Here is a 16,184-nt window from a genome sequence, read left to right as displayed (position 1 = left end):
GGCGGGGCGCGCCGCCACTTCCGCTTCCGGTCCGTCGCCTCCTTCGGTTGCTTCCCGTCCGCTCGGCGGCTCCCCTCCCCCGCCCGGCTCTCTGCGCCCCTCCCGGGCGCCGGGGCGGCGGGGCCGTCGGCGTGCGGCCCTCCGTGCGTTCGCGCGTGCGCCCGAGTGCGCCTCCGTGTCCGCCGCCTGCGGCCAGGCGCGCGCCCCGCGACACCGAGGCCAAGCGGGGCAGGGGGCTGCCCGCCATGACCCCCCGGAGCCCGGCGTGAGAGGCCGAGGTGAGCGCGGGCCGGGGTACGGCGGTACGGGGGCGCTCGGGCGTCCGTCGCGTGCGGCCCCTGGCTCATCACCGCGGCCTTTGTGTGTCGGCGCCCGCGCCTTTCCACCCCGCGGTGTCTGTGTTGGTCCGTATCCCGCCGGCCTCCGCCCGGGGCCTCGGCGCTGCCCGCGCGTCCGCTGTGGCGCTTCCACTGGGCGCCGGTCCCCGTGTGTCGACCCCTGTCAGTGTCGGTGTGTGGTGTTCAGGATTGGTGGTCGTGCCGCTGTCTCTCTGTCTCCCTCTCTCTCTCTCCCTCCCTCTCCCTCTCCCCTCTGCCTTCTCTCTTCCTCTGGGCCTCCGTGTCTGCAGTTCCCGGTGACCCTAGTCCCCGTCTCTGTGCATCTTCCTCCCCTCCGTTTTCCCATTCATCGTCCTCGCGCACATCCCCAACCCCGAGGTCCCTCTGCACGTCTGCTGCTTGTTCTGGAATCTGCCCCCTCCCCCAGGTCCTGGAGTCTCTAGAGGGGTGGGAGGTCGAGAGCCGGGCTGTAGAATCGAGGCCCACTCCTTGGCCAGCCTGTACTGGTTATCAGGTGACTTCTTTCATTTCCAAACCTTCGCTTCCTAGTGTTTAAAGTTAGGGTCGTTCACAGTTCCTGCATCCTGGCGTCGCTGTGCGTGTTCCTGGAGGCGGTAGCGGTGAAGCAGCTCGCCCCGCAGTCCAACTGCTGGGACCCCTGCATTCCGCTCTTACAGGTTTTCAGCTCCGCGCAGCACATGTTTGACATCAGTCATTTGAGTACCCCTTGAGGGTTTTGCCATATCGTTCGTTCTCTACTCGATCTAATACTTTTCTTTGTGAGTCCGTTTGTGTTGAAAAACTTGCTCTCATTCTGAGCAGCATGCGTGCACTTTCGTGGACTGTTTTTTCTAACACAGGTTAGTGTAATTACCCGGCGTTAAAGTAGTGCGTTTTCCTTTACCGGCCCTTTGGAAATGTTCTTTTTCTCTGATAATAGCAGGCAGCGTTACTGAGCCCCTACTATCTGTGGGCAGGGCGCCAAGCACTTTATGTACCCATCTTATTTAATCAGCAAGCCTGCCGGGTAGGAATTCTTTCCTTTTCAGAGTTGAGCAAACTGAGTCTCAAGGAGGTTGTTCTGCTGGTAGCTCATGACCAGGATTTGGGCCCAAGTTACTTGTTCTTTGTTTCACACGTTGGTTTTTCTTTCTCTGATGAGTTTGTAGTGCCGGGTCGCTGTCTCTTTCTTTTCCTTCTAGGGCCTTGATCCTTTCTCTTCGTTGTCTCGCCTCACTGTCTCTGGTTGTGATTCGGTCTCTGAGTACTGTCTCTGCCTGGGTTTCTCTGTGCCTCTTTCTCTTCTTGTTGGTCTTGTTCCCTTCCCTCTGTCTCTTCTGTGCTGGTCACATCAGCTCTTTGTCCTGGTGCATCCAGCTGGCCTGCTGGGCCCCCTGACCGCCTCACATCTGCCTCTCTGTGTCTGGGCTCTCCAGCTGGAATTCAAAGCTGGGGCCAGCCGGCCGTCCCAGGATGTAGGTAGGTTGTGGGAGGGCTTATTGGAGTGGATGTGGACCGAGGTGCTCAGTCTGCTCTGCAGCCAGGGTGAGGCCTGTGTCCCAGGGCAAGGGAGTCTCTCTTCCTGTGCCTCAGTTTCCTCCCTCCGTGAGGTGCTGTGAATCACGGAGTTGGGAGGATTAATTGAGTCACTGTGTGTAAAGCATGGAGAAGAATGCCTAGCACGGGGTAAGGCTCGTGCCACTGCTTGCTGTGATAGTCACCTTCCACCTGGTTCCCGCCCTTCTGTTCCTTCCCGTCATCTTGCTCTCAACATGGGTTAGTTTAAAAGTGTAGGTTTTGGTGTCCAGGCAGCCAGAGGTTGAGCCTGTGCTGCTGCGCTTAGTGTGTGACCTGGGCTGAATTGTTTGGCCTCCGAAAGCCCCGCTGGTGGTGTTGAGATAATGGGCATCTCTTGGTCAGCGAGCACCTGGCATGCGGCTCAGACCCAGTGGGCAGCCGGGCTCATCCTTATCTCTCCTCCCCGAGCCTCCCGCCCCCCCCACCCTTGGTACGCCTGTCCCCCTGGCGTTCCCTGCCTCTTGCTCCATTCCCTTTAGTGGTCTCCCTGTGTGTCCTTGTTTCTGCCACAGATTCTGCCCCTTCCACTCCAGCCCTCCCTCCTTCCCTTCTTCCTAGCTGTTTATTGAATGGCTCTTCCGGGACGGCTGTCCCCAGAGACGTATTCTCTGTCCCCATAGGGCTATTGGGTTGGCCTCAGCCACAGAATCAGACCCACGGGTATAAAATACTGATGGGGCCCCTCGGGAACCATGACTGTGGCATTTGGGTGTATAACATCTGGGAAGCTTAAGCAGAGCCCTGGGGGTGATGAGGAGTGACCTGGGTGCTGAGGAAGAGCAGGATGACCATCTCGTGACACCACCCACGTTTATAGTGCACTGCCCACGCGCCGGGTTCTTAGCCCCCTGGGTTGTGGAACAAAACCCCACTCTACAGGGGAGAAAACAGGTGTGGAAGTTCCTGGCCCACCCAGGGCAGCGGGCTCGGAAGTACCGAGCTGCGGTGTCCCGTCTGTGATCCATCACTGCACACCCTGCCTCACTGAGCAGGGCCCCCAAGCAGGAAGGAGCTGGGCATGTTTGAGGAACTGAAAGACGGACCGGGTGACTAAGATGGGGGTTAACGAGGGCCAGAGCCTTCTAGGCTATGGTTAGGACCTCATCCTTGACTCCGGGGTGGGGGTGGGGGGCCACGAGGGCGGAGCTGCAGGCTGGACAGCCCCAGGTCCCAATTGTGTTTCTAAAGGGCCTTTCTTCCTCAGATGCGGTGACCCCCAGCCCCTGCTGCTGTCTTTTCCTCCAGTCGCCCCTGTCTCGCCACATCCCGGGGGGCCCACCACCCTCACCATCACCCGCCGCCATGTCGACCTCGTCGCTGCGGCGCCAGATGAAGAACATAGTCCACAACTACTCGGAGGCCGAGATCAAGGTCCGAGAAGCCACGAGCAACGACCCCTGGGGCCCATCCAGCTCCCTCATGTCTGAGATCGCTGACCTCACCTACAACGTTGTCGCCTTCTCCGAGATCATGAGCATGATCTGGAAGCGGCTCAATGACCATGGCAAGAACTGGCGGCATGTCTACAAGGTCAGTGCCCGGGGCCTGCAGCCCGGCCCTCACATGCACGCGTGCTCGAGGGCGGGCGGGCGGGCGTGCGCGCGGGGCTCCGGTGGGGGTGTGCCCGAGGACTTGGAGCTCTGGGTGTTTATGTGAACCTCTCTCCCTCCCGCCCTCCTTTTCACCTAACGAAGGCAGCAAACGGTTAAGGGTCTTAGGAGTTTTGAGTCATAGGGTTTAAACTTCTTGAAAACGTGGCACAGTTGCGAGATTCATCCGCACAGAAGGCCTAAGCAGGTGCACGGCGCGCGTCCCTCTGTGTGCCCAGAGCCCAGGTCCCTCTCAGAGGCAGCTGGTGTCCCCCGCTTCTGTTTTTCCTCCGGAACAATCTGTGTGCACATGTCCCCTGGCACCAGGGAGTTTGGGGGGCCGTGGAGCCGCAGTACCACTGCAGCGCTGGATACGTGGCCGCATGCAATTATCAGGGCTCAGGACTGCAGTGGAGGACGGTGGGCTGTAGCAAGTGTAAATCGTACCCCAGTTTTAAAAAGGAAGGTGAAGCCACATCTCAGAGGTCATTCCTCTTTAGGATATAAAAGATTCGTTACTTTATTTTTTTCATTTTTTTACTTTTTCAACAAGTGCTACCTGGGGACGGATCGTTAAGTGATCTGTGACGTTTTGCTTTTGTGAACAAGACTGCCGCGAATCCCCTTGTATGTTCACCATTTTCTAGAACTGGAACTTTTGGGCGGAAGGACACACGCAAGTGTCATGTTGAGAAACGTGGACACAGTGCCCACCACAGAAGTGGTCTGTTGACTGGTTCCTGGTGGCGGATGTGTGTGTCCTCACCCAGCGAACAGACAGATTGGAGGCTTTGGTCAAAGGGAACGTGTCTTTGGGGAGTGCCCGTGAGCGGTTTTTCAGCTTACTGGTCTGGGGCCTGGCATCTTCCCCTTGGGCCAAGAAGCAGCGGTGGGCACAGGCTGGCGCGGGTGGCCGGCCCCCACTCCCAGCAGTGGGGCTCAGGGCGGCCTGTGGACGTTCTTGCATGTGAGGGTCCGGCTGCTGGGATGGGAGCCGGAGAGCGAGGTTCAGGCAAGTCCTCTTGTCGACGTTTGTTTGGGGACTGTTGGCCAAGGGCCTGCTGTGTCTGTGGTGGTGGATGAGGCGGCCAAGATCCCCGGTCTCATGGACTCTGGCTGGGACCTGCGCTGTGCCCCAGGGCACGGTGCTCCCTCGTTTCTCAGACCTGGAAATGCTGTGTTCTTTCTCACACCCACCCTGACAAACCCGGACTGGGGCCTCAATCCCACGGACCCAATGTTGGGTCTGATATTTGGTGGTTTGTTGTGAAGGACTGGGTGGCATTTGTCTAGCTGAGAATCGGGGAAGGGGTGGGGGGTCTGGGTGAGCCCTTGTGTGGAGGTGAAGGGAGGGGATGGGATTTGGAGGGCCTCTTGAAACTGCAAGGGAAGCTCACTGGGGCTCATGGACCAAGTGCAGCCGGAGAAACACTGCTGTAGGCAGAGAACCATGAAGTACTTTTCCTGTCCCCACTTTTTAGGTGAGGAAACTGAGACACAAAGAGGCTCGGGGCCACCCAGGGGCAAGGGGTGGGAGGGGAGCCTTGGAACCCGTTCTCTTGACTGGCTTGTGTCACCTCCCTGCTCCGAGGAATGTGGGGGTCTCCATTTTTATCTTTTAAATGTTTACTTATTTTTTAATGTTTATGAGAGAGAGCGCGAGCACGGGAGGGGCAGAGAGAGAGGGAGACACAGAATCTGAAGCAGACTTCAGGCTCTGAGCTGACAGCACAGAGCCCAACGTGGGGCTTGAACCCACAAACTGCAAGATTGTGACCTAAGCTGAAGTTGGACGTTTAACCGACTGAGCTACTCAGGTGCCTCTCAGTTTTTTATCTTTTAAAACAAGAGGTCAACAAACTACAGGCCAGAGGTTGAATCTGGGCAGCCACCTGTGTTGGTGAGTGAAGCTCTATCCGTCATGGCCAGGCCCGCTCATCTGCGGCTGCTTCCCCTATAGCATGGGGGCCATGTGGCCTGAAAAGCTGGGTTATCTAGCACCTGGCCCTTTGAGAAGTTGTTTGTGGATTCCTGTTTTTTTGTTTTTTTACTTTTGTAAACATTGATTTTTTATGTAAGTTTATTTATTTTGAGAGAGAGAAAGAGAGCCCAAGAATGCATGCGCATGTGCACAGGCAGGGGAGGAGGAGGAGCAGAGAAAGGGGGGGGGGAAAGAGAATCCTAAGCAGGCTCCATGCTGTCAGTGCAGAGCCCGACACGGGGCTCAAACCCACAAACCGCGAGGTGATGATCTGAGGTGAAGCCAAGAATCAGACGCTCAACCAACTGAGTGCCCAGGTGCCCCGTGTGGCTCCTTGATGCGTGTTCTGGTGTCCTGGGGGATCCAGGAGCAAGCTGTTTCAAAAATTAGCAGGGACTATTGGGCTGTCCAGTTGCTTACTTTTAAGAATAGGTTCACGTTTTCTGTTGTGACACGTGTCACGAGCGTGCAGCCTGGTTAGTGCTCATGTGTACGCTCACCTGTGTATCCACCATCCCGTTGGAGAGAGAGGGAGGATGTCCCCGCCTCCCCCAGCAGCATCCTGTCCTGCCTTCTGTCTGCCACGTTTGTTCTAGAACTTTCCACGGACCCATGCTCCTGGTTCTTTGCACTTGCGTATGTTGCTCACGGCCGCATCTGGGAGGTTGGCGTGTGCGGCATCCGCTTACGTGTTTATGTTACCTTGCTATGCGTGTGCTGCTCCCGCACCACGGGCCCGCTGTGCTTCACACGTATGCGTGTTACCCATGGGGTGTTTGGATTCTTTCTGGGTTCACAGGCCATTCAACTGCAGCTCCAGAGCTTTGAAAACGAGTTTTTGTGAGTTGTTGGGTGCAAGTCCCATCCCAGGCTGAGGGGAGGTGGTCTGTCCGCCATCTGTGGGTCTCAGGTAGCTTGACTGTTGGTGGGACCTTCTGCTGGGAGATCCTGTTTTATGTGTCGTGTGGCCTTTCTGGTCTGAACCCGGGAAAGCTGAATTCCAGAGCACGGCTGGCCCAGGACCTTGGGAGCCTGCTTTCCACCCTGTCCCTCCTACCGTGATGCGTAAACACCTCGAGGGCTGGTTAAAGACTAACCTCTGATTACTGGCGCCTTCAGGAAGCCTGTGAGATTCAGCCTGGGGAGATCCAGCTCCCCAGGAAGGTTGGGGAGACGTCAAGCCCCCACAGCGGGGGTTCCCTGGTAAATTGCATAGCTCTTCAGACAGCTCAGCCGAAGCAGAAGGTCCTCTCTCTGTTGCTTTGCAGTGGTCTGGGTGACCTTCAGGGGCTCCGGGAAGCCCCCGGAGTCCCCTGCAAACCATAAGGTGCCCTGTCGTCCGACGACCAGAGTCTCTTCCCTCGTTTTGTTTTAACTTGTTGGAAAGAGAATTTGTTCTTACCTCTTAAATGCAGAAGCTGTCACAGGGTGTTTCCTCCTCCCTGTCCCTTTGTTCCTGCTGTCCCAGTGCACGAGTGCCCTGCAGAGAGCCCTGCCTCAACAGGCCCCGCGGGCCCGGTGCCTCCCTCCCTCCCTCCCTCCCTCCCTCCCTCCCTCTCACCTCGAGGAGCAAGTCGCTTCCTTGTCTGCAGAGGCACAAAGCTCTACACGGGCGGTAATGACACACGTTCCAGATGGACAGGATGGGAGAGAAACCAGTCTGGCCGTCCGAGCACTGGGTGCTGTCGAACGTGACTTAACAGGCGTATTTTTGTGGTTTCAGAGAAATAGAGTGGGGTCTGCTCGGCTCGGGGAAGCCTGGGAGGGGCTGCGGCGACCATACCTGCCTTTTCCCCGTTTCTGGATTTTTACTGACCTGCACACAGATCCCGTGCCGTACGGTTCACCCTTGTAAAGTGTGCGGTTCAGTGGCACAGAGCACCGGCCCGGGGTTGGGCGACCACCACCACTGCCTGGGTGCAGAGTATCTTCGTCACCTGCACACAGATCCCGTGTCCACCGAGAGTCTCCCAGCCCCGGCAGCCCCGAATCTCCTGTGAACCACATCCTCCGTGGATGTGCTTGTCGGGGATGCCCGCCTCGCATGCTCATTGGTGTCTGTGGGGTCCCTCCAAGTGGCTGCACGTGGCCGCGCTGTGTCCTCTCTCGCGGCCACGTAGTCACCTGCTGGGCTGCGCGTGTCTGTCCATGTGCGGCTGACGTGAGGGTTGGCGCCGGGACTGGGATCCTGGCCACCGTGTGTGTGACCGGTGTGCCCCCCGCCCTGAAGGCCATGACGCTGATGGAGTACCTCATCAAGACCGGCTCGGAGCGCGTGTCCCAGCAGTGCAAGGAGAACATGTACGCGGTGCAGACGCTCAAGGACTTCCAGTACGTGGACCGTGACGGCAAGGACCAGGGCGTGAACGTGCGTGAGAAGGCCAAGCAGCTGGTGGCCCTGCTCCGTGACGAGGACCGGCTGCGGGAGGAGCGTGCCCACGCGCTCAAGACCAAGGAGAAGCTGGCGCAGACCGCCACGGGTGAGGCCTGCCTCGGGAGCCCCCCGCGCCTCTGCGCCCTCACTGCTCCCTCCCATCTTGAAGGGAGGCCCACCCCCCTCCCATCTTGAAGCTTCCTGTCGTTGCCAGGCACCCCGTGCCCAGCCGCTGGGCTCTCCCCGCCCCATGCCATCCTTTCTGTGTCCTCATCTGAGGGGTGACGGGCCGTGAGCCTCCTCTGCACTCCTGTGTCCCTTCCCTCTCGCTGTGGGACCCTAGAGCTGAGAGGTACCCTGTTCACCTGCAAATACTAACCGAGGGCCGCCTGAGGGCCCAGGTGTGCCCCTGCCTGAGAGCGGGCGGTGCCGAAGATGGAGAGGAGTGACCTGGAGGGGGTTGCCGGAGGTCTGAGGTCAGGGACGGCAGGCACTCTGGGGGGCCTGCCGACAGTGAGGGGCCAGCTGCGAGCAGCAGGCAGGCGGGCGCTTCCCCTGGCTCAGCATTAGGTCCTGCACCCTGTCCATGCCTCCTTCCGGGTAGTCACCCCCTTCCGGGTCACGTCTTGTCTCAGCCACACCCCCGGTGGGGGTGGGGGCCGAGGGTGCAGGTTCTCTTCTTCCCCCGACACCCAGCTGGTCCCAGCCACGCAGCCCTGGACCCGTGGGAGCATGTGGGCCTGGAGACCGGTGTGCCCTGGGGCTCTAAGCAGACCCCGGGCATGCAGCTCGGGAACCAAGGTCGTGGGCTCTGAGGCTCCTGCACGTCCTCCCTCTGCTGCTGGCTTTTGTTCTTGGGCCCACGGGGCTGTCTTTCCTTGACCCCCCCCCCCCCCCCCCCCCGCTCCTTATTCCCTGTTCTCCCCGGGGCGGGGGGAGGGGAGGCTGGACAAACCCGGCTCACAGTCTGCCCCCCACGGAAAGGAAGCCTCCCCCCCCCCCCCCCGCCTGGGCTGTGTGGTCCCTTCTCTTTGTCCAGCCGGGTCTCACTGCCCCTCCCCACCGCAGCGTCCTCAGCAGCCGTGGGCTCGGGGCCCCCACCTGAGGCAGAGCAGGCGTGGCCACAGAGCAGCGGGGAGGAGGAGCTCCAGCTCCAGCTGGCCTTGGCCATGAGCAAGGAGGAGGCCGACCAGGTACTGGGCCCGGCCGGGCGCACCAGTTTGACTCTGGGGGTTTGACTTCCGTTCTCATCCCATCTCATGCCTCAGCCCCCGCCCCCCCACCTCCTGAGGGCTTGTGCCCTCTCTCTCCCCACCCCCAGCCCTCTCTCTGCTGGCCCTCCCACCTGGTCTTCCTGTGTCCTCATCCTGACCGCTTTCGTCCCCTTTACTCGGGTGTTTGTCCTGAGTGGCTCCTTCCCTGCTAGTCTTTCTGCTCTGTCTCTGCCCGTCCCTCGCTGGTTTGGGTGACCGTGTCTGTGCCTTTGGTTCTGTCCGTCCTGGCTCTGTTTCTGTTTCCTTTCCTTTTCTCCTTCTCTCTCTCTCCCCTTCCCTCCTCCTCTCTCTCCTTCCCTCCTTCTTCCGCCCCCCCACCTCGTGTCCTGCCCTGGACCCCTCACACTCTTTCCGTCCCTTTCTTCCTCTCTCTCTCTCCCTCTCCCCCCACCCCCGCCTCCTTTTCTCTCTTCTTCCCTCCTTTTCTCAGTCTCTTTCCGTCCTTCTTTATCTCTCCCACCCCCACCTTGTGTCCTGTCGTGGACCTCTCACACTCTCTGTCTCTCTCCTCCTCTCTCTCTCTCTCTCTTTCCCTCCTTTTCTCTCTCCTTCCCTCCTTTTCTTTCTCCTTCCCTCCTTTTCTCTCTCCTTCCCTCCTTTTCTCTCTCCTTCCCTGCTTCTCTCTCTCTCCTTCCCTCGTTCTCTCTCCCACCCCCCCCCCCCCCACCTTATGTCCTGTCCTGGAACCCTCACACTCTCTCCGTCTCTCTCCTTCTCTCTCCTTCTCTCTCTCTCCTTTCCTCCTCCTCTCTCTCCTTCCTTCCTTCTTTATCTCTCCCGCCCCCAACCTTGTGTCCTGCCCTGGACCCCTCACACTCTCCGTCTCTCTCTTTCTCTCTCTCCTTCCCTCCTTCTCTTTCTCTCCCACCCCCCACCTCGTGTCCTGCCCTGGACCCCTCACGCTCTCTCTCCCCCAGCCCCCATCCTGCGGCCCTGAGGACGACGTCCAGCTCCAGCTGGCCCTTAGTTTGAGCCGTGAGGAACACGACAAGGTCAGAAGAGCCCCCTCCCCTCCCTAGGGCTCCCCTCAGACCCTCCTCAGGTCCCCAACTCCTTGCACCCCCTTGCCCGCCCCACAGCAGCCCTGCCCCTGCCGTACACACGTGTCAGGTGGGTCCTCCAACGGTGCAGTTGCAGCATGGGAAGCAGATGCCTTGTGGCCACTCCGTCCCCTCTGCCACAGCCCAGGCCTTGGTCACCTCCACCCAGCGCAGCAGACACTGCAGAGTCAGACGCCTGGCCCCCGCTTCCTGAGCCTGTCAGAGCAGTGCCTGGCCAGCCCCGTGTCCCCAGCCCAGACCGCATGCGCCTCCCCATCCTCCCCTCCCACATCGTCCACATCCCATTTTAATTTTCAGTCACCTTTGTCGGGTCGGGGGTGGGGGGCAGCCATGCCGCTCGTATTCTGACCCTCCCTTGTCGCATGCCTCCATGACCCAAACAGGAAGAGCGGATCCGCCGTGGGGACGACCTGAGGCTTCAGATGGCCATAGAGGAGAGCAGGAGGGAAACTGGTGGCCAGGAGGAGGTGAGCATGGGAGGCCGTCCTGCCCTTAGGCGCCCGGGGCCTTGGGCGGGGCCCTAGGTGGCTGTGGCTGTGGCTGTGGCTGTGGCTGCAGGGAATCGTTTTCTCGTGGAGACGTGTGGGGGCTGGAGGGCGCTCGAGTGTGACCCCGCCACGGAGATGTTTCGAGTGGCGGTCGGTGCCTGTAGCTGAGCGAGACCAGAGCGAGATACAGTGAGAGCGCCGGTCTGGTCGGGCAGGAAGGGGGTGGCTCACGTGTGCCCAGGCACCTCCTGAGCATCCGCCTGCGCTCGGGACACCGAGGGTCAGCGGGCGAGCGACACAGGGCTGGTCCCTGGCCTCCGGGGGCCCCAGTCCCCCAGTGCAGACGTGATGTTTGCTGGCAGTTCAGCTTGTGCTCTTCATCCCGCCTCTCTTGGCCTCACGGGTGAATGAGGCATGGCTGTGCACATTGAGGCCAGGGTCCCTCGCGTGGCCGGGCATCCAAGCTGGCCTCGTTCCGTGGCCTCACTTGGGTTGCTGTCCCGAGCGTCTTCACTGTGGGACCGGCCTCAAGGATGGCGGCCTGGGAGGGTAGCCGCCTTCCTGATGGGCAGGCAGAGGGCGGGTGGCCGGGTGGCCAGGGCTGGCCCCGCAGCCACAACAGGGCACTGGATAGAGGAGCCTACTTGGGCTAGCCTCAGCCGGAGGGTCTCCCTGATGCCCCACCTCTCGAGAGCCTGGAGGAAGGGGGCGCCAGGCCTGCGCCCGCTGTCCTGTGGGAGGTGGGGCACCTCCTTGTCCAGAGAGGCGTGTGCTCTTGGGACACAGGGTCATTGTGTGAGAGTGAGTGCACGCGCGTGCATGTGTGTGTGTGTGTGTGTGTGTGTGTGTGCGTGCATGTGCATGCTCACAGGTGCTCCAGGCTTCCAGGGCTATGGGTGAGCGCCTGTGAGCGCGTGCGCACACTCACACACACACACACACACACACACACAGCCCTGGAAGCCTGGAGCATGCTCCAGGTGACGTGGGACGTGTGCTGGGCTTGAGGCCAGGACTGTTCAGGGTGACCCATAATCACCTGACACTCAGTGGGTGACCCCAGTGGGCCTCCCATGGGCAGGACTGGGGTGGGCTCCTCTGGGCTCTGGTCGCTTTCCTTGTTCTGGCGGGAACTGGGGAGGGCTGAGTGGTGGGGGGTGGCGGACAGCAGGGTTGTAGTGGGTGGGAGATGGGGAGACTGCCTTCTTCGGTCTCATGACCACAGCACCTGGCTCTTGCTTCTCTCTTGCTCTGCAGCCGTTCCCTCCCCCCCGCCCCAGGGCCCTCCTCCCAGACCCCTGGGGTCCCCTGGCCCAGCCTGCTCGGGCCTCATGTACTTTCTTTCCTCTGTACCCTGCAGTCCTCCCTCATGGATCTTGCTGACGTCTTCACGGCCCCGGCTCCACCACCAGCCACGGACCCCTGGGGAGGCCCCCAGGCGGCACCCATGACTGCCCCCACCTCGGACCCTTGGGGAGGGGCCCCTGTCCCTCCAGCTGCTGATCCCTGGGGTGGTCCGGCCCCTACACCAGCCTCCGGGGACCCTTGGAGGCCTGCTGCCCCTGCAGGGCCCCCGGTTGACCCTTGGGGTGGGACCCAGGCCCCTGCAGCTGGAGAGGGGCCCACACCTGACCCATGGGGGAGCTCTGATGGTGAGTGCTGGCTGCCTGCCTGTTCTGGCTCCACATCCAGTGTGTGATCCCGGGCATGCCTTAGGGATTGGGACAGATGCAGTACAGTGGGTGGCTGTGGGGGTCAGATGGAACAGCCCAGAGGAGTGGGCGTGAGGGAGCCTGCAGGACCGTGGCGGGGTGCCAAGGGGCGCGGGGTAGAGAGGTTGCTGCAGTGGAACCAGGGCGGGTGGCTGGTGAGGCTGGGTGCAGGAGGGCTGGAACGGGGCTGGACGCCCTGGGGGCTCTCAAGGGAGCCATGGGGTTTGGGCATGTCTGGGTGAGCCATACCGCCTTACCCAGCTGGGGAGCTCTTTGGGGGCTTCCCAGAGGCCTCACGGCCGAGGAGGGACCTGTGGGCAGAGGCCCCGCAGCATGTGTAGCCATGGCTCATTCGTGGGGACGAGGCGGGAAAGGCTGGGGGTGGGCCCACGCTGGGGTGCCCAGCTGCGTCCCAGGACACGGCAGGGTAGGGCGAGGCTTTGGGGAGGTACGGGCCTAGGAGTGAGGCTTGAGGGAGTGGGCACAGGTTCTCAGAGGTAAACCCTCCACCCAGCAGCCGCGTACATGCCTCCTTCCTCACTCAGGTGGGGCTCCGGTAGGCGGACCCCCAGCCTCTGATCCCTGGGCTCCAGCCCCGGCCTTCTCGGACCCCTGGGGAGGGTCACCTGCCAAGCCCAGCACCAATGGCACCACAGGTACTGGGTGGGTGCTGGGGTCAGGCTGACGGGGCCCAAGGGTGTGGCGGGTGTGTGTGGGAGCTTGGGGGTGTCTGGTCTCTGGAGTGCCGGGGGCTGGGGAGTGGGAGGTGGGTCCCCATGGGGAGCTGAGTGGGCATCCTGGACCCCCACAGCCGTCGGGTTTGACGCGGAGCCAGACGAGTTCTCGGACTTTGACCGCCTGCGTTCGGCCCTGCCGACCTCCGGGAGCAGCACGGGTGAGCCACCCTCTGGGCTGTGTGGGACCCTCTCATTGCGGTTATAACTGATCCTGAACATCTTCAAAAGAAAGTTTGATTTTGGTGTTGAATAATTTCATACTCAGAAGAGCTGCAGAAGTAGCATAAGGAACTGTGTTTTTGCAGCTTCCCTAGATTCCGAACTCTGACTTCTGTGTCCCTGGAATGTTCCTCTGGTGTTTCTGGGGGCCCGGCCGGCTGTGTCCTGCATTACCAGCAGTGTGGTGACTGCGGGGGCCCACCCCCCTGGCCTGCCCGCCGGTGCCTCAGCGCCCAGTGCCTTCCCCACCTGGCGTCCCGTCTTCGGGGCACCTTGCGTTTGGGCGTCCTGGCTCTTGTGTCCCTCCCTTCCCGGCACGGACTGGACTGGCTTGTGTCTGGAGAACATGCCGTCTGTGCGAGGTGTTGGGAGGGCACTGAGCCTGTCCCCAGGAGGCGCCGATGCGTCTCCCTGCGCCAGTGGCCTGAAGCGGACCCGGGAAGCAGAAGCAGGAATTCTTGGGACTGACTGGGCAGGCCGGGCACCAGGGATCCCTCCCTCCCCTCGGGCCCCCTGAGGTTATTGTCCAGTCCCCCATCCGTCCGTGGTTTGCTACCTTCCTGGGTCTGTTTTCTCTCTCCCTGCCAATTTCGTGCATTTCCCAGCAGCAGGGGGGATTCTCAGATCTCAGAAACAAGCAGACAGTCAGGCTCACAGATGCTCTCCCGTCTGCGGGGCTATTGTGCTTCTCCGCCGTGATGTTTCTGTTGGGGACGGACGCTGGAGCCAGTGGGGTTTTGTGGGATTGCGTGAACGTCCCTTGGTAGTTTTCTGCCCTGGAGACTATCTGCCGGAGTTCCCTGAGTGGGTCCTCCTGGCTTGGCGCTAGGCTGGGCCTCCCAATTTGAGGCCCCCGCTGCCCGCCCTGCCCTGATCCCTCTCTGGCTCCTTGTAGGGGAGCTGGAGCTGCTCGCTGGAGAGGTACCCGCACGCAGTCCCGGGGCGTTCGACATGAGTGGGGTCGGAGGCTCTCTGGCCGAGGCTGTGGGGAGCCCCCCGCCGGCGGTTGCCCCCACCCCGCCGCCGCCCACGCGGAAGACGCCAGAGTCATTCCTGGGGCCTAATGCAGCCCTCGTGGACCTCGACTCATTGGTGAGCCGGCCGGGCCCCACGCCGCCAGGAGCCAAGGCCTCCAACCCCTTCCTGCCAAGTGGTGAGTGCCAGCCTCCCGGACGGATCCCACCCGTTGACCTCCTACCCGGGCAGGCCCCTGACTCTGTTCTGCTGTCTCCTCTTCTCTCCCTGTAGGAGCCCCGACCACCGGCCCCTCCATCACCAACCCCTTCCAGCCCGCGCCCCCTGCGACGCTCACCCTGAACCAGCTCCGGCTCAGCCCTGTGCCCCCGGTCCCCGGAGCACCACCGACATACATCTCTCCCCTTGGTGGGGGCCCTGGCCTGCCCCCCATGATGCCCCCAGGCCCCCCAGCCCCCAACACTAACCCCTTCCTCCTATAATCCAGGAGGGAGGGGGATTTGGCCTGGCCGGGCTTCCCCCATTTCTGCTCCCTGGGAGACCAGTGTTGTGAGTGCATGTGAAGCGGGGGACCCCTGCCCCCACCCCAGCACCCTTCCCTCCTGGGGCCCACTCACACTACACCCTCTTCCATGTCCCCCACCCCACCTCCCCAGAGAGAAACTGGATGTGACATGGGGGATGGGGAGGGGTGCTGGCCGGAGGAGGACCCCTTTCCTGTGGCATTAGAAAGGGGAGGGACAGCTGGGGGTCCCCCACCCATTCCTCTCCCTCCCAACTCCTGACTGGCCCCTCAATCAGTGTTTGAGCCTCCTCGTCCCTCTGCGCACCCCTTGGTGAATCCTTGGTGATAATTTTGGCAACTTCGGGAATAAATGGCAATTCTCATGGGTGTCACTCCCCCAAGTTCCCATCCGTGGTTCACACAACCTCCTCCCCCGAGGGACCCAGGGCTCCGGGCCTCTTTGTTGCCCCATGGGGCAGCTGAGAGCCGGTGCGTCTCAGAAGTGTCGGTTCCGGAGGCTTCAGTTCCGGTGGGCAGCTGTGTTGGGGCGTGGGGGGTGCCTGAGTCCCCGTGGGCGGCAGCCCACTCGGGGCTGGAGAGCTTAATGAGGTTCTTGGGTGTGGGTGCTTCACACATGCTTGTGGCCAGTGGACCCCACGTGGGGGTCGGGGGTCGTGCAGGGCTGGGTGAGCTGTGGATGAGCAGGTGAGGGTTCCTGAGACGATGGCGGGGTGCACTTGACACGCGGCGGTGCTGCCGTGCTGTGAACCGGTGCGCATGCCCATCCGGGTACAGCCGGCAGTGGTCTATGCTGCTACCGGAGCAGAGGGACACCGGGTCTGAGCTCTTGCTCTTCCGCCCCCCGCCCTGCCGTGGGTCCCTCTCCCATGGTGGTGAGGGCTGTCTGTGTCTCACACTCCAAGGAGGCGGCCGACATGAGGGGATGGCTTGTGAGCCCCAGGGACAGCCACGGGGACGGCAGGTCAGAGACAGATGGCGGAGCGGGAGTGAGCTTGCCGGCAGGGCGGCTGGACTTCTGTCCTTGCTGTCGAGGGGCGTGGTGGCTGAAGGCATGGGACAGCGGCAGCTTCCGCACCCAGAGAAGGGAGGGCCTGGGGTGCTGGGAGCACGGGGGCAGGTGGGCGAGCCCCGGTCTTGGTCTTCCTGAGGCTCCAGGGATCCGGCGGGCTGGACCTCCTTCCATGGGGCGGGGAGGGGCGGGGGGAGACAGAAACACGACCTCGGTTGGTTGTCCAGAAGCCCTGAGGGTCTGTCCCCAGACGGCGGCCGCAGCACTTAGCGCGTCCCCTCTCCTTCCCTCGGTTTGAACGCACATCAGCTCCAGAGCCCCGG

At 61.6% G+C, this 16,184-nt stretch overlaps 1 protein-coding gene across 2 annotated transcripts; it reads left to right on the top strand.

Annotated features, from left to right (window-relative positions):
* The first annotated feature begins 143 nt into the window (after positions 1–143).
* EPN1 (epsin 1) lies at positions 144–15,218 on the top strand. Of its 2 annotated transcripts, XM_023245008.2 has the most exons (11): positions 144–278; positions 3,121–3,446; positions 7,717–7,966; positions 8,929–9,053; positions 10,052–10,126; positions 10,579–10,662; positions 12,044–12,335; positions 12,941–13,051; positions 13,207–13,290; positions 14,247–14,504; positions 14,600–15,218. In XM_023245008.2, exons 2-11 carry the CDS (start codon positions 3,219–3,221, stop codon positions 14,806–14,808), a joined length of 1,716 nt encoding a protein of 571 aa, XP_023100776.2. In that variant the 5' UTR covers positions 144–278; positions 3,121–3,218; the 3' UTR covers positions 14,809–15,218. The 2 variants fall into 2 exon arrangements, with proteins under 2 accessions (XP_023100776.2, XP_023100777.2); XM_023245009.2 differs by lacking the exon at positions 10,052–10,126.
* Positions 15,219–16,184: the final 966 nt, after the last annotated feature.

The sequence above is a fragment of the Felis catus genome, chromosome E2 (genome assembly GCF_018350175.1).
Source record: "Felis catus isolate Fca126 chromosome E2, F.catus_Fca126_mat1.0, whole genome shotgun sequence".
NCBI lineage: Eukaryota > Metazoa > Chordata > Mammalia > Carnivora > Felidae > Felis > Felis catus.
Note: the sequence above shows the minus strand (reverse complement) of the source record. Positions and strands in the feature narration are given on the sequence as shown.